Source organism: Heloderma suspectum, chromosome 4 (genome assembly GCF_057233095.1).
Source record: "Heloderma suspectum isolate Gila_16-S chromosome 4, 16-S_ref, whole genome shotgun sequence".
NCBI lineage: Eukaryota > Metazoa > Chordata > Lepidosauria > Squamata > Helodermatidae > Heloderma > Heloderma suspectum.
In genome coordinates this window covers 128062220-128089777 of record NC_139461.1, presented here as the reverse complement: position 1 = coordinate 128089777, position 27558 = coordinate 128062220, and the positions used below count along the sequence as shown (strand labels likewise).

At 46.2% G+C, this 27558-nt stretch overlaps 1 protein-coding gene across 1 annotated transcript in view; it reads right to left on the bottom strand.

Moving 5' to 3' along the window:
• CDH12 (cadherin 12) overlaps nucleotides 1-27558 on the bottom strand; it is a 309761-nt gene that overhangs the window by 89453 nt on the left and 192750 nt on the right. The window contains exon 4 of the mRNA XM_084850557.1: nucleotides 26172-26339. Within this exon, the coding sequence (XP_084706683.1) occupies nucleotides 26172-26339 (168 nt within the window). The remainder of the gene's footprint in view (nucleotides 1-26171; nucleotides 26340-27558) is intronic.

The window sequence follows — 27558 nt, the reverse complement described above, 5'->3', positions numbered from 1 at the left end:
CTTATATTCAGGGGTCTGCCAGTAATTGCCTTTCAAACAGGGACCAACTGTTCCAACTTAGGGCATAGGGATGCTGCTGCTCAGATCTAGTTGCTACCTGTAGAGTTATTAAGTTATAAAAGAAGAATAAATCTTTGAAAAGAATCCCTTTGTCTGTGTCTGGACTTGGCTACTGGATTAGACTGAGAGAGCCCTCCAAGGAGCCCTTGACAGCTTGGTCCCTGTTTGAAAGGCAATTACTGGCAGACCCCTGAATATAAGGACTAGGGAGAATCCCTCCCCTTTTCCCTTGGATCCTCTGGGCGCAACCGTTCTTTGAGTGCCAACTGGGCGCTATGCCTCCTTTCCGCGCTCTCCATTTGGCGCCGCTCTCTGCGTCTGCGCCGTGCATCCACCCAGTCTGCTATCGGTGCTGGGTCACTCCCTGGACTGCTTTCTAATCTAGGAATGTTGGTGGGAGGAATCTCTGTCAGCTGCGGGCCCTGGGAAAAAGGGGCATGCTCCTGTCCCAGGAGCGACTGCTCTTCCTCCGAATCAGAACTACTCTGGGATTCTATGGGCTCAGTGTCCACCCTGACAAATACTTAAGTAGCCTATCATGGCAAAAAAAAGGAATGCAAATGGTGGCCGCCATAGCCACCGCCATTTGTGTTCCCTCTTTTTGCCGTGATAGGCTACGTAAATATTTACATAGCTTATCACGGCGCAAGACAGGGGCGCAGATGGTGTAGCAGCCACCATTTGCGCCCCTGTTTTTTTGCCGTGATAGGCTTCGTAAATTTTTATGTAGCCTATCACAGCCAAAACTCCTTCATGGATCACTGCCTTGTTGTGGCAAAGGGGCTTGCGTAACTCAGTGAAGCCATAAGCTATGCCATGCAGGGCCACACAAGATGGACAGGTCATGAAGGAGAGTTCTGACAAAATGTGGTCCACTGGAGAAGAAAATGGCAACCCGCTTCAGTATTCTTGCCAATAAAACCCCATGGAACTAGGGATGTCAGAGAATTCTGGAATGGAACTCGGTGAGGCCGAATGCCAGTGCATTCGGCCACCCAAAATCCATAGCGAAATGAAGCCCCCACCCCCCCAACCCACAAAAGGCGTGCAGGATGAAGCCCCCGCCACCCCTACCCCATGAAAGGTGTGCAAAATGGAGCACTTACCTGCTCCCGTCCACACTGCTTTGCAAATGGCGGCAGTCCTGCGGCCGCCATTCACTTTCTCCTCTTCATAGCTGTGATAGGCTATGTAAATACTTACATAGCCTATCAAGGCTAATGCAGGGACACCATTTGCATCCCTGCAGAGGCCGTGATAGGCTACGTAAGTATTTACATAGCCTATCACGGCGGGGGGGGGGGGAACCCAGCGTACGCAAATGGCGGCAGCTACCGCCATTTGCGTACGCTGGGGTTATTCCCACTGCCATGACAGGCTACATAAATATTTACATAGCCTATCATGGCTCAATACAGGGACGCAAATGGTGGCGGCTACAACAGCCACCATTTGCATCCCTGCAGGGCTGCTAGGGGTGTCAGAGAATTTCTCACCGAAACTTCGGGGGGCCGAGTGCCAACGTATTCGGCCCCCCGAAGTAGTTTTGGGGAGAAATTCTCCGCACCCGCCCGCCCCCCGCACCCCCCCCAGGATGGGACTTACCTTTCCCGAATGTCGCTCCCGGTGGCGGGTTGCAGCGGTGGTTCGGCAGGGCTTTGACAGGGGCGGGGGCGGCAGCTGGTCTTTTGACCGGCTGCCGCCGCTGCCATTACAAGAAAAGTAAAAAAAAAAAATGCCCCCGTGATAGGCTATGTGATGATTAACGTAGCCTATCATGGCTAGATTTGCAAAGTCAGCCGTGATAGGCTACGTAAATCGTCACGTAGCCTATCACGGGTGACTTAAAAAAAAAAAGCATGTACGGCTAATGGCGGCCCCCATAGGGAGCCGCCATTTGCGTTCCTTATTTGGTCGCTGTAGTCTATGTAAAGATTATGTAGACTACGGCGAAAATAAGGGCAACGCTATTTGCGTTGCCCTTATTTTCGCCGTCGTATATGTAAAGATTTACATAGACTACAGCGACCAAATAAGGAACGCGAATGGCGGCTCCCTAAGGGGGCCGCCATTTGCGTACGTGCTTTTTTTGTTTTTTTTTAAGTCACCCGTGATAGGCTACGTGATGATTTATGTAGCCTATCTCGGCTGACTTTGCAGATCTAGCTGTGATAGGCTGCGTTAATTGTCACGTAGCCTACCACGGGGGTGTTTTTTTTTTAACTTTTTATTTCACGGCCAGGCGAGGCGAGGCGCCTCCTCCCCGGCCTGAATTTCGGCCGGGCGAGGCAGGAAGCCTCCACCCTGGCCTAAACTTCGGGGGGAGCAGCGAAGCGCCTCCCCCCCACCGCGAAGCAAGCTGCGAGACCAGGTAAGTGACTTTCGTACACTCCTAAGGGCTGCCCAGTGGCCGGATGTCCGGCTGCGGCCGGCCCGAGCCAGCTGGCGGCTCCGTGGCTTGGCCACGGAGCAGAGCTTGCCAGGCAGGATTCCAGGGGGAGGGATGGAGCGCCTCCTCCATGTCGAGGATTCCGGGGGGAGGGATGGAGCGCCTCCCCCCCCCCACGGATGCCCCTGCACGGAGCCAGGTAAGGGATTCTTACATCCCTACATGGAACATATCACAAGGCTAAAAGATATGACACCAGAAGATGAGCCCCTCAGGTCGGAAGGTGTCCAATATACTACTGGGGAAGAGCAGAGGAAATTTCCAAGTAGCGCCAGAAAGAGTGAAGCAGCTGGGCCAAAGCCGAAAGGACACTGAGCTGTGGATGTGTCTGGTGGTGAAAAGAAAGTCCGTCCGATGCTGTAAAGAACAATATTGTTTAGGAACCTGGAATGTAAGATCAATGAGTCAAGGTAAGCTGGAGGTGGTCAAACATGAGATGGCAAGACTGAACATCGACATCTTGGGAATCAGCAAACTCAAATGGACAGGCATGGGCGAATTTAATTCAGGTGACCATCATATCTACTATTGTGGGCAAGAATCCCTTAGAAGAAATGGAGTAGCACTCATAGTCAACAAAAGGGTGGGAAAAGCAGTACTGGGGTACAATCTTAAAAATGATAGAATGATCTCAGTACGAATCCAAGGTAAACCATTCAACATCACAGTAATTCAAGTCTATGCCCCAACCACTGAGGCCGAAGAAGCTGAGGTTGATCGGTTCTGTGAAGACCTACAACACCTTCTAGAACTCACACCAAAAAAAGAGGTCCTTTTCATCATAGGGGATTGGAATGCTAAAGTAGGAAGTCAAGAAATCACTGGGATAACAGGCAAGCATGGCCTTGGTGTACAAAATGAAGCAGGACAAAGGATAATAGAGTTTTGCCAAGAGAACACGCTGATCATAGCAAACACTCTTTTCCAACAGCACAAGAGGCGACTCTACACATGGAGATTACCAGATGGTCAATATCGAAATCAGATTGATTATGTCCTTTGCAGCCAAAGATGGAGAAGCTCTATACAGTCAGTAAAAACAAGACCTGGAGCTTCATGCAGATCAGGAGCTTCTTGCAAAATTCCAGCTTAAATTGAAGAACGTAGGGAAAACCATTAAACCATTCAGGTATGACCTAAATCATATCCCTTATGAATATACAGTGGAGGTGAGGAATAGATTTCAGGGATTAGACCTGATAGACAGAGTGCCTGAGGGACTATGGACGGAGGTCCGTACCATTGTTCAGGAGGCAGCAACTCAATCCATCCCAAAGAAGAAGAAATGCAAGAAAGCAAAGTGGCTGTCTGATGAGGCTTTACAAGTAGCTGAGGAAAGAAGGGAAGCAAAAAACAAGGGAGAAATGGGAAGATATATCCAACTGAATGCAGAGTTCCAGAGAATAGCAAGGACAGACAAGAAGGCCTTCTTAAATGAACAATGCAAAGAAATCGAAGAAAACAACAGAATGGGAAAGACTAGAGATCTCATTAGGGGTGTACGAAAGTCACTTACCTGGTCTCGCAGCTTTTCGCGGTGGGGGGGAGGTGCTTCGCTGCTCCCCCCGTGAAGTTCAGGCCGGGGGGGGTGGCTTCCCGCCTCGCCCGGTCGAAATTCAGGCCGGGGGGGAGGCTTCCCGCCTCGCCCAGCTGAAATTCAGTCCGGGGAGGAGCCGCCTCGACTCGCCCGGCCGCAAAATTAAAAGTTAAAAAAAAAAAGCTCCCCCGTGATAGGCTACGTGACGATCAACGTAGCCTATCACGGCTAGATCTGCAAAGTCAGCCATGATAGGCTACGTAAATCGTCACGTAGTCTATCAAGGGTGACTTTAAAAAAAAAAAGCGTGTACGCAAATGGCGGCCCCCATAGGGAGCCACCATTCGCATTCCTTATTTGGTCGCTGTAGTCTACGTAAATCTTTACGTAGACTACGGCGAAAATAAGGGCAACGCAAATAGCGTTGCCCTTATTTTCGCCGTAGTCTATGTAATCTTTACATAGACTACAGCGACCAACTAAGGAACGTGAATGGCGGCTCCCTATGGGGGCCGCCATTATCCGTACGCGCTTTTTTTTTTTTAAAGTCACCCGTGATAGGCTACGTGACGATTTACGTAGCCTATCCCGCCAACTTTGCAAATCTAGCCATGATAGGCTACGTTAATCGTCACGTAGCCTATCACGGGGGCGTTTTTCTTTTCTTTTATTGGAATGGCGGCGACGGCAGCCGGTCGAAAGACCAGCTGCCGCTCCCGCCCCGGATGAAGACCCGACGAACCGCCGGCTGGACCCACCGCCGGGAGGGACATTCGCCAAAGGTAAGTCCCGTCCCGGGTGGGGTGCAGGGGGTGGGGGGGTGGAGAATTTCTCTCCGAAACTTCTTCGGGGGGCCGAACACGTTGGCGTTCGGCCCCCCGAAGATTCGGGGAGAAATTCTCCGCCATCCATAGATCTCTTCAAGAAAATCGGAGATATCAAGGGAACATTTTGTGCAAAGATGGGCATGATAAAGGACAAAGAAGGCAGGGACCTAACAGATGCAGATGAGATTATGGAGAGGTGGAAAGAATACACCGAAGAACTATACAGGAAAGATCTGAATGTCCCTGATAGCCATGACAGTGCAGTCACTGAACTTGAGCCGGACATCCTAGAGAGTGAAGTCAAGTGGGCCTTAGGAAGCATTACTAACAACAAAGCTAGCGGAGATGACAGTCTTCCAGCTGAGCTATTTAAAATCCTAAAAGATGATGCTGTTAAAGTGCTGCACCCAATATGCCAACAAATTTGGAACACTCAACAGTGGCCACAAGACTGGAAAAGGTCAGTTTACATTCCAATGCCAAAGAAGGGCAATGCCAAAGAGTGTTCAAATTACCATACAATTGCGCTCATTTCACATACCAGCAAGGTTCTGCTCAAAATCCTACAAGCTAGGCTTCAGCAGTATGTGAACCGAGAGCTACCGGAAGTACAAGGTGGGTTCCGAAGAGGCAGGGGAACTAGAGATCAAATCGCCAACATTCGCTGCATCATGGAGAAAGCAAGAGAGTTCCAGAAAAGTGTCTATTTCTGCTTCATTGACTACATTAAAGCCTTTGATTGTGTGGATCACAACAAACTGTGGCAAATACTTAACGAGATGGGAGTACCAGACCACCTTACCTGTCTCCTGAGAAACCTGTATGAGGGTCAAGAAGCAACAGTAAGAACCGGACATGGAACAACCGATTGGTTCAAAATTTGGGAAATGAGTATGACAAGGCTGTATATTGTCACCCTGCTTATTTAATTTATATGCAGAGTGCATCATGAGAAACGCCGGGTTGGATGAATCACAGGTTGGAATTAAGATTGCCGGGAGAATTATCAACAACCTCCAATATGCAGATGATACCACCCTAATGACAGAAAGTGAAGAAGATCTAAAGAGCCTCTTGTTGAGGGTGAAAGTGGAGAGTGCAAAAGCTGGTTTGAAGCTCAACATTAAAAAGACGAGGATCTAGGGGTGCACGAAAGTCACTTACCTGGTCTCGCAGCTTTTCGTGGTGGGGGGGAGGCACTTCGCTGCTCTCCCCGTGAAGTTCAGGCCGGGGGGGGAGGCTTCCCGCCTCACCCGGCTGAAATTCAGGCCAGGGGGGAGGCTTCCCGCCTCGCCCGGCCGAAATTCAGGCCAGGGAGGAGGCGCCTCGCCTCTCCCGGCCGCGAAATTAAAAGTTAAAAAAAAAACGCCCCCGTGATAGGCTACGTGACGATTAACGTAGCCTATCACGGCTAGATCTGCAAAGTCAGCCGTGATAGGCTACGTAAATCGTCACGTAGCCTATCACGGGTGACTTAAAAAAAAAAAAAGCACGTACGCAAATGGCAGCCCCCTTAGGGAGCCGCCATTCGCGTTCCTTATTTAGTCGCTGTAGTCTACGTAAATCTTTACGTAGACTACGGTGAAAATAAGGGTAACGCAAATAGCGTTGCCCTTATTTTCGCTGTAGTCTACATAATCTTTACGTAGAGTACAGCGACCAAATAAGGAACGTGAATGGCGGCTCCCTATGGGGGCCGCCATTATCCCTACGTGCTTTTTTTTTTTTTAAATTCACCCGTGATAGGCTACGTGACGATTTACGTAGCCTATCACGGCTGACTTTGCAAATCTAGCCGTGACAGTCTACGTTAATCATCACGTAGCCTATCAGGGGGGCGTTTTTTTTTCTTTTATTGGAATGGTGGCGGTGGCAGCCGGTCGAATGACCGGCTGCCGCTCCCGCCCCGGACGAAGACCCGACGAACCGCCGGCCGGACCCGCCGCCAGGAGGGACATTCGGAAAAGGTAAGTCCCATCCCAGGGGGGGTGCGGGGTGCGGGGGGGTGCGGAGAATTTCTCCCCGAAACGTGCTCGGGGGGCCGAACGCGTTGGCGCTCGGCCCCCCTAAGTTTCAGGGAGAAATTCTCCACCATCCCTACGAAGATCATGGCATCTGGCCCCATCGCTTCCTGGCATATAGAAGGGGAAGAAATGGAAGCAGAGACAGATTTTATTTTCTTGGGCTCCAAGATGATGGCAGACGGTGACTGTAGCCATGAAATTGAAAGACGCTTGCTCCTTGGGAGGAAAGCTATGGCAAACCTAGACAGCCGAGTAAGAAGCAGAGACATCACCTTGTCGACAAAAGTCCATATAATCAAAGCTATGCTTTTCCCAGTAGTAATGTATGGTTGTGAGAGTTGGACTATAAGGAAGGCTGAACGACGAAGAATTGATGCTTTTGAACTGTGGTGCTGGAGTAGACTCTTATGAGTAGGGATGGCGGAGAATTCCACCATGGATTTCAGTGAGGCCGAATGCACTGCCATTCAGCCCCCCAAAATCCGTGGCAGAATGGCCTGCCAGCGCTCACCCCCACCCCGCAGATTCCCCCTGGGACAAAGCTTACCTGGGGTGGATGTTCCGGACAGCAGCGGCTCTGGTGGCGGCGGCTGGTCTTTAGACCAGCTGCCGCGGCTGCCATTTGCATCCTGATCTTTGCCATGATAGGCTACATAAGTACTTACGTGGCCTATCACGGCAAGCCAACCAAAAAATAAAGGCGTACACAAATGGCAGCGGCTATGGCGGCTGCCATTTGTGTTCCCTACTTTTCGCCGTTTTAGCCTCCATAAATATTTACATAGGCTATTACGGCGAAAAAAAGGGGAACGCAAATAGCATAGTGGGCGCTATTTGGTTTCCTTCTTCCCCGCCATTTTAGCCTATGTAAATATTTCCATAAGCTATTATGGCGAAAAAAAGGAATGCAAATAGCTCCCACTGCACTATTTGCAGTACTCTTTTTTTCGCCGTAATAGCCTATGTAAATATTTATGTAGGCTAAAACCATGAAAAATAGGGAATGCAAATGGCAGCCCCCATAGCCGGCACCATTTCCGTATGCCTTTTTTTTTGCCTGCCGTGATAGGCTACGTAAATACTCATATAGCCTATCATGGCAGCCTGGATGGATGCAAATGGCAGCCACTACGGTAGCCGCCGCCATTTGCGGTGGCTACTGTAAATGCCATAGCTGCTGCCATTTGCGTCCGCAGGCTCCAAATGGCACCTGTGAATGCACCCGGCTGGCGGCTCTGTGGAGTTGCCATGAAGCAGAGTTGGCCGAGTTAGGATTTCGGGGGGAGGTGCGGAGCACTTCCCCCCCACTGCGAATCACCCCATTGAAAAGGTAAGTGACTTTCGTACATCCCTACTCTTACAACATGGAGCTGGTGGTGAACCACGCCGCCTACGAGGGGGGAGGGAGTCTATTTTCTGGAAACTGAAAAATCCTATGGCCGCTGTGTAGCAGACATAGGATTGTGCCCTTTTTAATATACATCTGATCTGAGAACTGTGTCACAACACTTGGAGAAATGCAAAATCTGATAGATAGTTACGTTTCAATCTACACATCCATCTGGGAGGTGCAGATCAGGTAGGTTTGCATAGGAATTTGCAAAGATCAAATTCCTCAAGCATTCCTAATAGAGGCTTGCTTCACAGAGGAATTTTTGTTGAGAATGAGAATGTAATCTTCACTCAGATGTTGTGATACAGTGTGCCCAGCCATGTGGATGGGGTTGCAAAAATGGGTGCAGTAGGAGATACATTTTCATCACAGCACTTGAGCTGATGACAGCTGGTTTCTGTTGCCAATTGAACTTTAGTTGTTGTTGTTTTGGTTTTAAATAGGGTAACTGCTTTGGCTAGTGTTCCTTCTAAGCCAGGCTGGCACACCTTGTGACTCACCATGCCAAATACAGCCTGACAGGCATGTATTATGGGCTGCATCTTACTTGCAACACTGCCTAGAAAGCTTCCGCTATTGGCTGGTATAGCAACCAACGACAAAGAAACAAACACGTAGGAAGGGATGGGTGAATCTGTCAACCTCAATCTCATCAAGGTTTTTCCACCACTGAGTTCATTCCACCCTGGTTCCATGCAACTTTTTTTTTCTTCCACATTTTTTTTTAAAACATGTGCATGTTTCAAATGTTTGCATTTTTGTAAACCATTTTTGTAAACCTAGCTATGCTGGCTAGGGAATGCTCAGAATTGTAGGACCTTTGGAGGCCTCCTATTGGAGCGCCTCCCCCCCACCGCGAATGTCACCCTTCGAAAAGGTAAGTGACTTTCGTACATCCCTAGTTAATTTAAGGAAATGCTCCTAGAACTAAACATAGGGTGTAATCCTATGTAGATAGACATCAGCCTCCAAACTTGGAGGCTGACACCTATCCAATGCAGGACAGCTGAAGCATGGAGGGGATCCTCTTTTTTGTGCTCCAGCTGCCTGCATTTTTGGTAGACGTGTGGTTTCAAATGTCTAGCTGGGGACTTCAGAGCAGGGGGAAGGAGGCCACGCAGCACATAGGAAGCCTTGTAAAGCAGCTTCCGCAGTCTCCTCCCCTTCCTGCTCCCAGGACCACCCCCTTTTTGCCATCTCTGCGCTTCATTCTGAGCACAGAGACAAGAAAGAACCATGCCACCTATGAGAGGGAGGGGGAGGGGAGCACAGTTTCTGGGAACTGAGCTCAAGCCAGGACTATGACCTCAGTTACCATAAACTGAAAAATCCTATGGACATCTAGTGGCCATAGGATTGCTCCCTTAGAATGTTTTAAAGTGTGTTTTGGTTTCAATCATTTTGTATCTTGGTGTGTTTAATGCTCTTATATCATGAAATGTAAAAACTCTAAAACTGCTTGACATTTTGAAGATAAAAAGACATGCCTGATATCAGAGACTTCTGTTTAAAACAAAAACAAACAAACAAACAAAAATACCTTTGTGTATTGATACCAGGATTCTTGTAAACCTACAGATTCCTTGGTAACACTTTGTCCAGGAATATAACATAGGGTATGTTAACTGCTGATCAGTGATCAGCTAAATGCAAAAATCCCATATCGTAATATCCCCAGGTAAGGACAAATCTGTCGCAGTGTCTTTGTGGGTGGCAGCAGGATTTGGATGACTAGAGTAATCTCATCATCCAGGTTAGAGGTCAATTCACCTGGGAGTAGGGATGGATGAGAAATTTGCTCCATTGCAGTTTTGTTTTACTGATTTACCCAATTCTAGGGATGTCAGAGAATTCCGCCATGGACTGAAACGGGATTGAATTCCCTTCAGTCCATGCCACCGAATCCTCTGCAGAACGGCACCATGAGGTCCTGCAGAGCCAGCAGTCATGTGGCTTTTTCGTCGTCCTCAAAGAGTCACGAAATTTTCATAAATAAAAACACAGTGTAGTATATTCTGATAATAAATACGTGCATTTTTTTTAAATGAATTATGCTCACCACCTTGTTTATGGGTGTTCTTTTTAAATTGAAATCCTCCATCTCCGTTTCTTTCTTTCAGCCAAAACACTTCCTCTTCCTAGGGGCTTCCCAAAAGAAGGCTGGCTTAGGTGTGCCTGAGCAATAAACTATTTGTTGAAAGCAATGTTGTTTTAAAGAAAGAAAAAAACTTTTAAAATGACCATGCCACTCCAGGACTGGCATGGTCATTTTAAAAGTTTTTTTTTCTTTAAAACAGCGTTGCTTTAAACAAATAGTTTCTCTCTCAGGCACACCTAAGACAGCCTTATTTTGGGAAGCCCCTAGGAAGAGGAAGTGTTTTGGCTGGAAGTAAACAGAGACGGAGGATTTCCATTAAAAAAAAAAATGTTAATATTTACGAAAAATAGTCATTCTTATGGACATTATGCAGACTCATGGAGACAGCTGAGCACAGGAATTATTGTTGTCCATACGGATTTATCTTCGTAATTTTTGGAGCGAAAAAAAAGAGGAGAATTCTAGGGGTTGTGAATGGCAGAAGGGAGCACTGGCCGCAAACCGCGGAAGTCAAACGGCATGGAGGGTAAACAATTGGTACATCCCTACCCAATTCACACATCCCAAGCCTTTAAGTGAGCTGAGACAGAGTCGCTCACTGAAATCTAGAGAAGACAGAGAATTCCGCCACGGATCCCAGTGAGGCTGAATGCCAGCACATTTGGCCCCCCAGAATCCATGGTGGAGCAAAGGCCACCCACCCCAACCCTGCGAAATGCATGTGAAACAGATCCTACCTGGCTGTGGCTCCAGCTCTTGCGGCGGCGGCTCTGGCCCCTGCCGGGCTGCTGCGGCCACAAATGGCCGGCCTAAAGCAGGGACGCAAATGGCATCCCCTACACCATTTGTGTCCCTGCTTTAGCTGTGATAGACTACGTAAATATTTACGTAGCCTATCATGGGCTTGCATAGGGATGCAAATGGCATCCCCTATGCAGGATGCCATTTGTGTCTGCAGCAGCCCGGCAGTGGCTGGAAGCCCCGCTGCGGGTTGGCCTGGCTGGCAGCTCTGCGGCCTGGCCACGGAGCAGAGCCGGCCAGGCAGGATTCTGGGGGGGAGAAACGGATCGCCCTTCCCCATCGAGGATTCCGGGGGGAGGAACAGATCGCCTCCCCCCACCTGCGGAACCTGGCAGAGCCAGGTAAGTGGGGTTTCGTACACCCCTACGAAATCCAAAGTTTTGTAAGCTTTGCAAGGCATCTCAGGAAAAATGCACAAAAAATGTGCATTTTAGGGAAATGTGTGCACAACACTGTATTCAATAGCATCAAGTACTTGCAAAAAAATGCATACATTTTTTTTATGCCCTAAAATAGTACACATTTCCATATGGATTTTAAAAGATCTAGAAATCATAAACTTAAGCAGAAATGGGACAGAACAAGCTTAACCTTAAAAACAGGGATGTACGAATCCGTTACCTGGGTCCACGCAGGGACATCCGTGGGGGGGGAGGCACTCCATCCCTACCCCTGGAATCCTCAATGGGGGGGAGGTGCTCCGTCCCTCCCCCCGGAATCCTGCCCAGCCGGCTCCGCTCCGCAGCCAAGCCACAGGGCCGCTGGCCAGCTCCGGCTGCCCGCAGCCGGACATCCGTCTGCTGGGCAGCCCTGCAGGGACGCAAATGGCGGCTGTCGTAGCCGCCGTCATTTGCGTCCCTTTCTTTTGCCATGATAGGCTATGTATATATTTACGTAGCCTATCACGGCAGGAGGGAAAAAAACCCAGCGTACGCAAATGGTGGTAGCCGCCGCCATTTGCGTACACTGGGGTTCCCCCCCCCCCGTGATAGGCTACATAAATACTTATGTAGCCTATCATGGCCTCTGCAGGGATGCAAATGGCGTCTCTTCGTTAGCCATGATAGGCTACCTAAGTATTTACATAGCCTATCATGGCCAGGAATTGGAGGAAGCGAATGGCGGCCAGGATGGCCGCCATTCGCAAAGCAGCGCGAATGGAAGCAGGTAAGTGCTCCATTTCGTGCACCTTTCATTGGGTGGGGGCCGCGGGGACTTCGTCCCACGTGCCTTTCGTGGGGCGGGGGGGTGGGGGCTTCATTCCGCAATGGATGTCGGGGGGCCGAATGCACTGACGTTCGGCCTCACCCAGATCCATCGTGGAATTCTCTGACATCCCTACTTAAAAATCCACCAAATCACATTGGTGAGACCAAGAATGACTGATCCATCCATCCCTACCTGAAGAGGGAGCCGAGGAAGAACAGGCTGGCCAAGAAATTGGAAGAATGAGTGAAGAGAAAAGAGAAGTAGTGGTGGTCAAGTAACATAACATTTTGCATTTAGAATGCACTTTACAGCATTCCAAGCTGATATGTGTTATCGCAGTAACTCTTACAATAGCCCCCAAAGGCATGCCAATGTTATTATCTCCATAATATTTGGTGGCAGGGGGTGGCTGAAGTAGAGACATTATGGCTTTTCAGCAAAAGGATTAATGGTTGCTGCAGCTAGATTTGAAACAGGGACTTTCTGACTTGACACTTCCACAGTGTTAATCGTTATGCTGGCTTTCTTTGCTATGCTGCATGCAAGAACCATTGGTACTGGGAAGGACTCTGGAACCTCCCCAGTACAAAGAATGGAAAGTATTTGTACTAGAGTTGTGTACAAATGGCCTCTTGAAAGTCTCCACCTTACTTGTGGGCAGAGAAATTTGGAAGACAATTTCAATGAATTTCTCCAGGGAGAAGAGAAATTCTTAACTGTTTCTCCCAGGTAGGGCTCCCATTGGCAGGGCTTGGAGCACAGCTTCTTTCTTTCTCCCAAGGGTTTTGGGTGTTTTTGTGCTGCAACAGCATCAACTGTCTTGCCAGGCTGGCCCCCAGTTTGCATCCACCACAATGCAGTTGTGGGAAGTGTTGTGTCTAGCTCCAGGGATGAGGTGGAGATAGTGCTCTGCCAAAATCTGTCCTCTAATTTCCTTCCCCCATGAAAGAGGCTTCCATTGTTCTGCCCCATTTAGGATGTTTTATAGTTTATTTTTGTGGTGTTTTTGAGCTTACTTAATCACAGCTAGCCTTGCAGGCTGCCTGCACATTCTGATTTGAAAAAGCCCTATGGGAGGAATTACCGCATGTTACCTTTCTTGGGCTTTAATTGAAGTGTAGAGAGCCGAGAAGGGTACAGGTGCCAGACAGATGATTGTACAATGAAAAACAGGATGCTTGTGCTCACTCCTCAGCCACCTCCTAAGTAAGGTAAGCCCAAGAAACCCAAACCCAAGCCTAGGGATGTCAGAGAATTCTGCCACGGACTCCGGAATCCCCCCAGAATCCCCCCGGAATCCCCTGGGAATCCGTGGTGGAATGGCCTCCCCACCACCACCCTGCAGAATCCCCCCGGGACGGAGCTTACCTGGAAGCAGCTGCGGCGGTTCCGATGGTGGCAGCTCCAGCTGGTCTCCCGGCCAGCCACTGCTGGGCTGCTGCAGCCGCAAATGGCGGCTGTCATAGCGGACGTCATTTGCGTCCTTGCAGTCAGCCATGATAGACTACGTAAGTATTTACGTAGCCTAACATGGTAAAGGCAGCCACGCAAATGGCGGCCGCTACGCCATTTGCGTGGCTGCCTTTACCATGATAGGATACGTAAATACTTACGTAGTCTATCATGGCTGACTGCAAGGATGCAAATGGCAGCCACTACGATGGCTGCCATTTGCGCCCGCAGCAGCCCGGCCACTGCCGAATCTCCAGCTGTGGCCAGCCCCTGCCAACGGCTCCATGGAGGCACCACAGAGCAGAGCCGGCCGGGGAGGATTCCCGGGGGAGGGACAGAGCACCTCTCCCCCACCACGGATTGCCCAGTGCAGAGCCAGAGAAGACTTTCATACATCCCTACCCAAGCCATGAGAATTTCTCTGAAATTTCTTCACTATTGAATTTCTTTTCGAAAGCAATTTCTCATCTATCAAAATTGAATGAGAATGGTAAATATATATATATATATATATATATATATATGTGAAATTTTTGACAAAGACTACTAATTTGTATGTGTCTCTGAAGCTGTTTCACATTAGACTTACCCTCTAACAGCTAACCTGAAAACAACTTCCTGCACTCTTGACTGATTTCAGCATCACCAGTACAACTGTCTTTTTGAGGTTGTGTGTGTATTTTGGTAGTGCCAATATAGGTTGAACTGGCCACAGCCAGTCGGAAGACCTGCCGCCGCCTCCGCCGCCGCACCGCTGCCAGAGCCACCGCCGCTAGGAAGATCCGCCCAAGGTAAGTCCCATCCCGGGGGGGTGGGGGGGTAGCAGACCGTTCCGCCACCGATTTTGGGAGGCCAAATGCACTGGCATTCGGCCTCCCCAAGATCCGTGGCGGAATTCTCTGACATCCCTAATTTTATCACAGTGGTAATCTATTGTAGGGATGGACCAATGTCAGTTTTGCTTCCTCCCACATTACCCCCCCCCCAAATCTCACGTTCGTTCCATCATGTTTATGAAGGAATTTGCAAATTTTGGTAAGTTCTTATCAAACACTGAACAAAATTAAATGCTTATCCATATTCACGAGCCAAATTCATAGTCAAATTCCCAGTAAGGAGGATTTTATCCTGCCTGCTGCATAGCTGTTAAAGATGAGAAGCATGTCAGAAAAAAAAATGAGGGTGTTAGGGTTCCCCTTATGACCTGGACCTTTGAGCAACCCCTTAAGGATCTTTTGGCTCCTTAAAAGTCCCACCTTCCTTCTTTTAAACTTCCCCTTCCCAATAATGTGGGGTTTAGGCTGGAGATGTGGGGTGCATGACACTCTAGACACTTGGGGTTTAACCACAATAGTTTGCTGGTAATTAAAGCAAGCAGTCACAACTGAAGGAATTTACATGATAGAGCTGGGTGATACAAAAGGCATTAAGAGAAAATGAAAGTTGAAAAATTCAAGTTCCTTTACCCTAGCTGTACTTAGACTGCTTCTTCCTGTTCCCTCTTCAGGCTCTAGTCTCCCCATAAGAACTCTGATTCTTATTGGCACCCTTGCTCTCTTTATATACCCGCCTCCCTCAAAACTGGAAGTACTATTTCAAACCTGAAGAAATGAAACTTAACTGGGGAAATGAAACAGAAACTTAACTGAGGATGTGAAACTACTCCTCTCAAGGATAGCCCTCCCAACAAAAAAGCCCAGGCCTCTCAGCCTGACCTTTTTCCCCTTTGTCTCTGTAGGCCTCAAGCCTTCACAGACGGCAACCCTAATTCAGCCCCACAAACATGGCTGAATAGAAAGGGAATCAAACACAGATTTTTACGAGCTAAGCACTCAAAGCCCACTGCCTAGATAGATGAATCTATCCCTTTTGCTTCCTCCCACATTCAAAGTTTTGTTTTGTTTTGTTTAATCTCAAGTTCTTTCTGTTCCATTTATGGAGAAATTTGCAAATGTCTGTAAGTTCTTATCAAGAAAATGAACCTAACGAAATTCTCACTCATTGTTAATCTTTTTTTTTTTTTTGTACCTACAGAAATGTCCCACCCTTATTATCTTTCAGAGTTACACATTCTCCCACCTGTCAAATGACTGATTATTTTGGGTCCTTGTCAGATCCTCAAGTGCTTTTTCAGATCCCACGTCACCTTGAAAAGGTGAAACAATGTGGGATGAGTAGATGACTTGGTTACTTCTCATGCCAAGTGTGGAAGGCTCCATGGAGATGTGATTTATTTATGCATCACACTTGTATCCTATTCTTCCTCCAAGCAGCTCAGGGAGAATATGAGATTCATTCCCGTACTGTCCTGGAAAGTAACCATGTCATCTGCTCATTTCATGTGGCTTCACCCATTTCAAACCATGCTGGCCTATTTTAGGACCTAACTAAGCTGATTTATTGGATGTATTGCAACCACCCTGAGGAATTTTGCAGGATTCCGATAGATATAGATATATAGATATATATGTATGTATATGTGTGTGTGTGTGTGTGTGTGTGTGTATATATATATATATGTGTGTGTGTGTATGTGTGTGTTTTAAAATGCTTAATGATCTGTGTGTGTGTGTGTTTGTGTGTGCACGCTAGGGATGTACGAAAGTCACTTACCTGGTCTCGCAGCTTGCTTGGCGGTGGGGGGGAGGCGCTTCGCTTCTCCCCCCGAAGTTCAGGCTGTGGGGGGAGGCTTCCCGCCTTGCCCGGCCGAAATTCAGGCCGGGGGGGGATGCTTCCCACCTCGCCCGGCCGAAATTCAGGCCGGGGAGAAGCGCCCCATCTCCCCGGCCGCGAACTTCAAAAGAAAAGTAAAAAAAAAAAAAAAGCCCCTTGATAGGCTACGTAACGATTTACGTAGCCTATCACGGCTAGATCTGCAAAGTCAGCCGTGATAGGCTACGTTAATCGTCACGTAGCCTATCACGGGTGACTTAAAAAAAAAAAAGCACATACACAAATGGCGGCCCCCATAGGGAGCCGCCATTCCCGTTCCTTATTTGGTCCCTGTAGTCTATGTAAAGATTTACGTAGACTACGGCGAAAATAAGGGCAACGCTATTTGCAAATCTTTATGTAGACTACAGGGACCAAATAAGGAACGTGAATGGCGGCTCCCTATGGGGGCCGCCATTAGCGTACGCGCTTTTTTTTTTTTTAAGTCACCCGTGATAGGCTACGTGACGATTAACGTAGCCTATCACGGCTGACTTTGCAAATCTAGCCGTGATAGGCTACGTTAATCGTTACGTAGCGTATCACAGGGGCGTTTTTTTTTTTTTTACTTTTCTTGTAATGGCGGCGGTGGCAGCCGGTTGAAAGACCGGCTGCCTCCCCCGCCCCTGACGAAGACCTGCCGAACCGCTGCCGGGACCCGCCGCCGGGAGCGACATTCGTGAAAGGTAAGTCCCATCCCGGGGGTGGTGGCGGGGGGTGGCGGAGAATTTCTCCCCGAACCTTCAGAGGACCGAATGCGTTCGGAGGACCGAGTGCATCCCTAGTGCACGCATGTGCATGCACGTGTTTCAAGAGTAGGGATGTCAGAGAATTCTACCACAGATCTTGGTGAGATACCCCGAACTCTGTGGCGGAATGGCCTGCCACCTCCCGTCCCCCCATGGATCCCCTCGGGACAAGACTTAACTAGGGTGGATCTTCCGGGCAGCAGCGGCGAAGGTGGCAGCGGAGGCGGTGGCGAAAGCGAATGCGAAGGCGAAGGCGAAGGCGAAGGCCGGTCTTCTGCCCAGCTGCCGCCTCTGCCATTTCCAGGGTTGGGGGGGGGGAGACGTGATAGGCTACGTAAATCTTTACGTAGCCTATCATGGTTGGGGGTGGGTTTAAAAAAAAAACACGTATGCAAATGGCGGCAGCTATGGCTGCCATTTGTGTTCCTTCTTTTTGGCTATCTTAATCTACGTGAATATTTACGTAGACAATGATGGTGAAAATCAAGGGGAATGTAAATAGTGTAGCGGGCACTATTTGCGTCCCTTTTTCATTTACCGTTTTAGCCTACGTAAATCTTTATGTAGGCTAAAACGGGGAATCAAAAGGGGACGCAAATGGTGCCCGCTACGCTATTTGCGTTCCCCTTGATTTTCGCCGTCATAGTCTACGTAAATATTTACGTAGATTAAGATGATAAAAAGAAGGAACGCAAATGGCGGTGGCCGTAGCCACCGCCATTTGCATACACGTTGTTTTTTTGTTTTTTGTTTTTTACCCAGAGCCCTCCGCGGCCAGAAATCTGGCTGCGGACAGCTCTGGCCTGGCTGGGCTGGGCCTGGCCAGCTGCTCCACAGAACTGCCACGGAGCACAGCCAGCCGTTCGAGGATTCCGGGGGGGAGGAACAGAGCGCCTCCCCGCCCACCATCAACATAATCTGCGAAAGGTAAGTCACTTTCGTACATCCCTATCAAGAGTCAGTGCATCTGTAAAGGCCCATGTAGTCCTATTCAGTCTAAGGCATCTTCATAACCATTCATTTAAATCTGTCCTTGTTTTAGAGGGGAAAAAAAGTCTGACGAAATAGTTTCAAATATTTGTTTCCAAATATTCATTGTCTTCTCCTGAAAGGAAATGACAATCATTTAGAATGACAGCCTTGTAGGAAGAGTTGTCAAAAGAGACATGAAAATCCTTTATACAAACAAGTTTCTACAGATAGAAACTTTGAAAGCTGTGTGTTGTTATTAAAATCCTTCTGTCATGGATGTCTTAGTTTCCCCAGATACGTGTCAAAATACACCCAAAGGTCAAAGAGTTTGATCACAGATTTATAATAATCAGAGGTTTCTTTCTCCCATGGTTCTCCCTTATGAAGAAAGTTACATGCAGTAGGATCTCTCTCTCTCTGTCTCTCTCTGCTTTAAATAGGGATATCAGAGAATTCCGCCATGGATCTCAGTGAGGCCGGATGCACTGGCATTCGGCCTCATCGAGATCCGTGGCAGAACGAAGCCCCGCCACCCCCCTGCCCCGCGAAATGGGCCCGGAACGGAGCACCTACCTGCTGCCATCTATGCTGACTTGCAAATGGCGGCCCCATCTGCAGCCGCCATTTGCTTCTTCCATATAGCCATGATAGGCTATGTAAATATTTATGTAGCCTATCACGGCTAATGCAGGGACGCAATTTGCATCCCTGTGGAAGCCATGATAGGCTACGTAAGTATTTGTGTAGCCTATCATGGCAAAACTAAGGGAACGCAAATGGCGGCGGCTACGGCGGCCACCATTTGTGTTCCCTTTTTTTTGCCATTTTAGCCTACGTAAATATTTGCGTAGGCTATTATGGAAAAAAAAGAAGGGGAACACAAACGGCAGCCGCCATAGCCGCCGCCATTTGCATTCGCTGTTTTTTGTGGGTTTTTTGCCGTGATAGGCTACATGAATATTTCTGTAGCCTATCATGGCAAAATACAGGGATGCAAATGGCGGCAGCTACAGCAGCCGCCATTTGTGTCCCTGCAGGCTGCCCAGTGCCTGGATGTCTGGCTGCAGGCGGCCCTGGCCGGTGGCTCCATGGAATTTCTGTGGAGCGGAGCCAGTCAGAGAGAATTTTGGGGGGAGGGATGGAGCGTCTCCCCCCCCACCGCGAATGTCACCCTTCGAAAAGGTAAGTGACTTTCGTACATCCCTACTTTTACAACATCATGTTTAGCAAGACAGCTGAGTGATCTTTCTTTCCTAATCATAGTCTTGTTCCTTTTCTAAACCCACTTCCCTCTTTAAAAAAAGAAAGAAATGAACCATGATCCTCAGATAAAATTGCTGTATCTAAAAGTATGAGTATGTATTTTCAAATTCCTAGATATATTCCAGATGAGCAAAGCCCCAGCTCTCTAAATTTTTCTCAGTGTTTTTCTCAACATGAGTTAAAATTTTGCTTTAGGTGAAATAAGGTGGCAACTTTAGGGGAAAAGAGCAAACTTTTAATGGAATATCTCAGACAGGTTCTGTGCATCCATCCTTGTGAAACGTCATTATATCTTCCAAAAGATGTGCAGACCCTGTCTTCTAAAAGATGTGCACAGCCTGTCTGAGAAATTCCATGGATAGCTCTTTTGCCCTAGAATCTAGTTTCAAGAATTTCATTGTTTGCCCCTACTCTCTTTAGCAATTGGGTAATTCCATGTAAAATCCTGTCCAACTATTGAAATTCTTCAGGATTAAGTTGCATTTCATTGATCGGTAATACCCCAGAGAGGGAGAGAGAGAGCTCAAAATGTTTTAGTCCAAGATGCATGGGTTTTACTCCAAACCCCAGATTTACTCATGGTGCTTACTGTTGTTATGTATTGAAGGAAATGCACTTTGTACATAGTCAGATGTTCTAGATCTAGTGCTGACATTTCTCTGTGCTCTGCTGCTGTTTCCCTAGTTCAGGGGTGGGCAGAAGGTAGCTATCCAGATATTTTGGACTTCAGCTCCCAGAAGCCCCTACTGGTATGGCCAATGGTCAGAGAAGCTGGGAAATGAAGTCCAAAACATCTGGAGATCTACTTGCTGCCCACCCTCTTAAAGTCTGGTCTCCTGACCCCAGTCCCTCCAAGCCAACTTGTATCTTCTCCGTGGAATGGGGTGGTGTGAGGAAAAAATCTTGAAGGGGTTAAAAATGTTGCCATTACATTTAAAGCATAAAAGGTTTAAAAGCCCTAAATGGCTTGGTACCTGGTCAAACATCTGCTGACCCTTCTTGAATTATTTATTTATTTAATACACTTGTATGTTGCTGAACATATTTAAAAAGATGTTATTGTAGCAGAACTGCAGTGGAAGGATTGAAATTCACAACACTTGGAAGAAGAAAATAAAGTTTGGTAGTACCATCATTTTTATGACAACCATTTCACTCAGCCACAACGGATGCAGCAATTTCCACAAAATCAGTTCTCTTTTTTCTTTTCTTAAATAAAGGATCTACATTGCTCTTTTTTTCAAGACTTTTGAAATTAGTAGTCCCAGATTTAAAGCAAGAGTGCTTCAAAGATAGATGAGACAACTCTTGGAACTTCTTAATTTTCTCTAGGGGGAAAGTAAGATAAATTAATTCTGATTTTTTATAATTAATTTCTAATCTAGCCACATGCTCAGACTTGGTTAATGTATTTTTATGTTCAGTGAGGGCCTCCCACTGGTTTGATAAGAATGGCAGAAGTCATCTGCAAACAGGTTAATCATATGAATTGTACTATTAATTTAAACTCCTGTAATTTCTAAGTTACAGGGTTGAATCAACTCTGCTAGTGTTTCAAGGGCTAAGACACAAGTGGGCATCCCTGCTTTGTGCACCTGAATAGGAAGATTGGGTATTGGTGCTTTAAGACTCTGTGGCTGGATAGCTTTTTGTGAGTTTCTTAAAGAAAGAAACTGGGATTTTCCTTTCTCCATTCTGGTTCTCTTTACTACAGTGCTCACTGTATGAAATTGCTCCACATTCCTCTAGGATCTCCACTCATGTTCAAGATTTACCAGAGGCTGCAGCATTAAATTAAATGAACCTCCCCCAATGCAGGTGGCACAAATAAATAGCTGACATTCTGGAAAGGAAACATTAAACCTAAGAAACAATAGTAATGAAAGACAGATTTCCACAGAAGAGGAGCCCGGTTATAGGGTCACACACACACATACACACACACAAGGGTTGTAACCTGGGGAGAAGAAAAGGGGGCAGTATCATGAGAGATAATAATAAAAACAATGTGGCCTAATCTACCTTGCAGCCAGGCTAAGTTGGGTCAATTGTTAGACCTAGAATGTAGAATAGGAGATGTTGGTACAAAAGATAAAGAAAGGAACCTATCAGTTATAAAGTGGGTATAATTGTGATAGTGCAATATAAGTATAGCGTGTTTGTTATAAGACAATAATTACAATTGTTGTAGTTGTTGGACCAGTTATTATTTGTTATATCTTGGGACATGGGCAAATTATAATATACACTACATAAGATGAGCTGCAATGGGTGAAAGATCTTGATCTATAGTTGTTTTTTATCAAATGGATTACAGAATAAGAGATGTTGTCATACAAATGCTTGCAAATAGGTTCCTTGATGAATTGAACTTAAAATTCATTCATGTCTGTTAAGTCTGCCTGGAGAACTAGAGACCGAGAATTGAGGAGGAGTTGTTATTGTTGTTCTCCTCCTCCTCCTCCTCCTCCTCCAGGTGAATGAAGAAGTGATAAATATTCTGTCTGATAATACTCTAGTGCAGGGATAGGCAGAAGGTAGATCTTCAGATGTTTTCATCTTCAACTCCCAGCATTCTTGAGAATTTGCCACAGTGGCAGGGGCATCTGAGAGTTGAGGCCCAAAACAGTTGGAGATCTACCTTCCTTCGGCCCACTCCTGGCCTAGTCTACTCAATCCTTGTTTTTTTCTTCTGTCTCCTTAAGCCACTTCTTCTTTCTCTTTGTGCCCGAGGTGGCTCACCATCTCATCTAAATGCTCTGTTGACTGTGGCACTTCTGTATCTAAGGCCTCTAAAAACACATCAACTTGTCACTTTGTTGCTATCAATAGAAACTTTCCTTTATGCTTTACTAGAAGCTTGAAGGGGAAACCCCATCAGTAGGACACATCCACCTTACAGAGTTGTTCTGCAAATTGTTTAAAAGACTGGTGTCTGCAGAATTTCTGCACATACGTATATCCTGACCAATTTGAATTTTCTGCTTTGTACTCTAGAGAACATGGATTACCAAGAGTGCAAAGTGTTCCCTCTGTGCAGGAGCAAATTTTAAACATATTATTATGTCTCTCTCAGCATGGCTTTCATTTGAATGCTTGAATCCAACATAATGAGCCTTTTCAATGTTGTCTTCTATTATGCCTGCATTGAGGAGGGGGTTGGACTCGATGGCCTTCTAGGCCCCTTCCAACCCTACTATTCTATGACTACTATTCTATGCCTAAATTGGGTCATACATCATTTAGCCAATTAGTAATAAAGTTTCTAATTTCTCCCCCTTCTTCACATTCTACTGTCCCACAGACACGTATATTTAATCTGCCACTCCAGTTCTCAAGTTCTTCCATCTTGAACTGGAGTTGCCTAATTGTTGTGGCTACCCACTCTATTTTTTTTATGTTGCTTTAGATTCATTTCTTTAGCAACATCTGTCATAGGGGTGTGCACATCAGCAAAACTTGAGCTTGCTGATGTTCTCTGAATTCCATCTCAAAGCTCATTCCAAATCAAGTCCATATCAGATTGCGAGCTTTTTTCTTTTTGCATGAAAATCTGCACATTTTTTCATGCATATTTTCCAGCTGTAGGCATCAGATGTACACATCTTTGAAATATACGTATGCATTCATCTCCCATTGATTAAAGTGTATTTGTCTGCATTTTTCAAAAGTGCACATTTTTCAAATGTATGCATTCTGTTGAACACACTTTTTTTGATTTGTGAGTCACATTGCAAGCTCAGAAATGTAGATTGTGTCCAAAACCATGGTCAGTCTGTTCAGTCTAGAAGGTGCTAACTGGGTAAATCTTGATAAAAAATGAACGGAAATGAATTTTTTATACATCCCAAATCTGTCAATTTTAGAGAGAATTAATTGAGCTTATGTTCAGAAGGTTGCAGTGTGGCTGACCAATCTGTTGATAAATCCTGTCTCAATTGCTTAAATTCTATGATAAAATATTTCTTGGCCAGCTTATCTGATATTTTGGCACCTTTTGATATTTTCACCAAACCCTGAGTCAGACTGGAACACTCCTCACTCCTTGAACACTCTGGGGTGCTCAGATGATCTTATGATGCAAAGTAAGAGTTTAAATTTCATTCACATTTCTGTGATGAAGTGTATTTCCTTACCATAGATTAGATTTAGCTTAGAGATGTATGGTTTTTCCCTGCTATTTTTGAAGCAAATTTACATGTGAGCTGAAGTTATGTGTATATCTTGCTTACTATCAAGTCACACCCCAATATCCGATATGCGTTACATTTCTTTCTTTCTTTTTTCAAAATAAGTGTAAGCTAGGCCCCAGTGTTAGATAACCGACACCAGGTTAATTTATGTAATAGAGGCATCAGTGAATCCCATGCCTACAAATACATGGTTACTCGGACCCAAAACAAAGACTGTCTACAAATATATATTGGTGAGGATCCAAGAAAGGACCATGCAGATGGTGAAGAGTAGCTAGCTGTTTTCATCAGAGCAATTCCCACTGGTGAAGTGACAAGTCATTGTACCATTTGAAAAGTGTCAGTGCTTGACTCTTCGGTAAAGGGAACCACTACAAGGGAAAACAGCCAGCAATTTGGAAGGATTTTGGTCAATATCTTAATAGACTCTAGCAAAAAAATATTTAAACAAACTGGAGATTAGGGATGTCATGGGCATTGGGCTGGGGCTCGAGGTCTGGTGAGAAATTGCCAGCTTGGCACCCCAGACACTAGTCTGTGGATCCCCACACTTCTCTGACCCAGCACAGGCTGAACTGAGCAACCATGGGGTTCCCTGATCTCTCACTGAGCCACAAAATGGTGGCTCAGCCTTTTTCGTAAAGGCCAATTCTACAAAAGTGGCGGCCATCAAGTGACCATTTACACAACAGTACAGCTGTAAATGGCTGCTTTATAGCCCCCATTTGCATAAAATTGGCCTTTATGAAAAAGGCCGAACTGCCATTTTTATGCAAAATGGCGGCTCTTCAACAGATCAGGCATTCGCGCACTGGTCGCCAGGCACTTGTGGACCACCAGCAACTTGCTGTGCCTGGTGAGCAGGGGCAGGCTCCCAGTAGGTGTGTGGCAAATGGCGCACAACCCAGACCATGGAGAGTTTACCCTACTGGAGATGAAACTAATTTTGAATCCACTGATAAAGACAAGCAATACAATTCTATTCACACCTTTCAGAGTATTAAAAAGTTCAGTGCTAAGGTTTGGCTCACTGTGTAACATATCTGACAACTCTGGTATGGATGAAGTTTGTCCTTATTTGCAGAGCTCTTCCAGTTCAGCTGCAGCAGACACTGTTGTTTATGGGCTATCAGTTTTGTGGATGAAATAGCAATCAGTACCCTGTTTTCCATTAAAGTGCCTCCTCTGATTAAGCACTCCACAGTTCAGTTAAGCATTCTATTACATGATTGCCATGGGCTATGTTAATTTTTAGTTTAATAACATTACTTCCTTGTGCCAGCCTGTACCTCACTGCATATTTTTCTTCTTTATTCCCACAAAGGGGGGAAAGTTGGCTTTTGTGACATTCGATATGACAGAGGCGAAAGGAGTGAGCAGGACAGGCTAGAAGTGTTGGCTTTTTGATGGCAAAAACATAGCCAATGTGGAAATAGAGCTATATTCAAAGCACAAACCTATAGAAGTCATTCCCCTGGAAGTGTAAAGAACGAAACCCATGACATCTCTGTTGAACAAAAAAAATCCCTGAAAGCTTGACATGTGCATTGCTAGAACTCTTTCCTCTTCTCACCTGGAAATGCTTGAGTCTATTAAGCCACTATCTCTGTTACAAAGCAATATTCAGCCCCCAGTTTAAGCAGTAGCAGGAGCAGTCAAAAGCACTGCTAGAGAAAAAGCTATATGAAAACAGGCATCTGGAAAAATGCAGACCTCTGCCTCTATTGTCTCGTGAGGTCAGGTGTTGTACAGAATACCTTGAAAGCTTGTACTGAAGAGAAAGAAAAGCAATGGTTTGGGGTTTATGGGAGGGGGATTTTACGTCATCAGGGACACAGAACATTTTTACTCCCCTGATGACTACATATATATATTGCTGGTGTATTTTTTATGAATTGCAGTAAACCGCCCAGAGCGCTTTGGCTATTGGGTAGTATATAAATAAATAAATAAATAAATAAATAAAGGGAGCTTAACTACAGCCAGTTTTGAGGAATCTCTAACAGGGATTTTAGAGATCACCTAGAGACATTCGCCTCACAGAGTTCTGCATCCTGGTGATGAGCTTCACACACCTAGCTGTATTGTTTAGAACTCACTGTTTGCATTGGGGCCATGATGTCATGGGTTTGCCCTCCCCTGCTGGTGAATGCCACTTGTCTGGTTTTGGAAAATATACAATGTGACAGCCCCAACTTACACAGTGCGTTGTTCCAAACTATATGACCAGTGGTCAAGGAACTCAATACATGGGGTAGAATCCAACGAAAGTCCTACTTAGAGCAGGCCACTTAAAATGAATGGGACTTAAGTTAGTCAACCCACTTGGTATCTTGCCCCCTACAGGGCAAGTCCTTTACACATTCATCACATTGATATAATGAACACTGCCAAGTTCACTTTGAATGGTACTTATATGTGATAGAACTTACTCTTGGGAAATCTTGGTGGATTGTCATTGACATCGGTGAGAGTAATGTTCACAGTAGTAGTTCCAGCCAATCCGCCAAGCTGCCCTCCCATGTCCTTGGCTTGAATGAGAACTTGATATTGTTCTTTGACTTCTCTGTCCATGTTTGGCAAGGCTGTTCTTATAACACCTTTTATAAGAAACAAAATATATTTTTCTTTATAAAACATATGCACATTTATGAGACAGCATAGATTATGAGATATGGTTTAACATGTGTCCCTATAGCATCAAGTTATCAGTACCATTTGGCATCCAACAGTATCCACAGAAAGTAAACTTTACTCCAACAAAACAAACTCTACATGTATACCACTGTACTATACAATTAACATTTAACTATACAACTGACATTCCTCCTCCCCCCCCCAACTGCCATTCCATGCTTTACAACGGCTTCTACATTCCTGATGTACTAGAACAACAACAACAAACTGTTTGCTAATGCTGATATTAAAATCATCATCATCATCAAAGCATGTGCAGTTTTTCATTTTAAACTCACTTATATCATAGCACCCTCATGACTACAGGAATAAAATTGAATTTGCTTCTGCTTCCCTGGCATCTTCATCACCTGCCACTCTCTGGGTGCTCTTTTAGTGTCCCCTCCCCACCCGGGTTGTGGGGCCCTGGACTTTGGCCCAGTGTCCAACCCTAGTTGCACAACTGCTTGGGCTGGTGTAGTTTTTGGCTCTGTTTGGAGGTATGTTGGGGGAATGACAGGGCCTAGGATCTTGCAGATATTTAGGTGCTCCTGACATACCCCCAAACTGCCCCATTTTAGGCTCCTCTGCTGAAGAGGCATTGTCAGTGGAGCAGCAACAGGAATGGAAAGCTCCATTGCTATCTAGGGAGATTCTCAGTCAAGGGAGATCCTAGTACACTCTCATGGACCATAGCATTGTTTCCAAAAGTGAAAGACAGATCATGAGGGGGTGTGTTTTTTTAGTAATAGTTTTTGGGGTAAGGATGCATGAGAATTTTTTCTTTCTCACAAAACATGTGCACATGCCACTTCCAGCTGGGACTGATGTTGCTCTGGCAGCTTCCCACAGATCTCTGTGGGAGCTTTCTCAAACAGCTTTTTAAAAGGTTGAAAAACCTTTTCATCTCCCCCCTGGAATTGAAAGGGGGGCAAGGCATGCTCTGGACAACATCTTGGAGAAATTTAACCCCCACGAGATAGTGGGGGGGGGGGCTGGATTACAGGATTATCTTTCCAGAGCTTTACCAATGCAAAAAGCTGTACTGGGACTCCTATTTTATAGGAGAAAACAGGGCTGACGTGTTCCATAATAATATATGCATTAAGAAATTTCAACAACCTCTGAGGGATAATTTAAGAA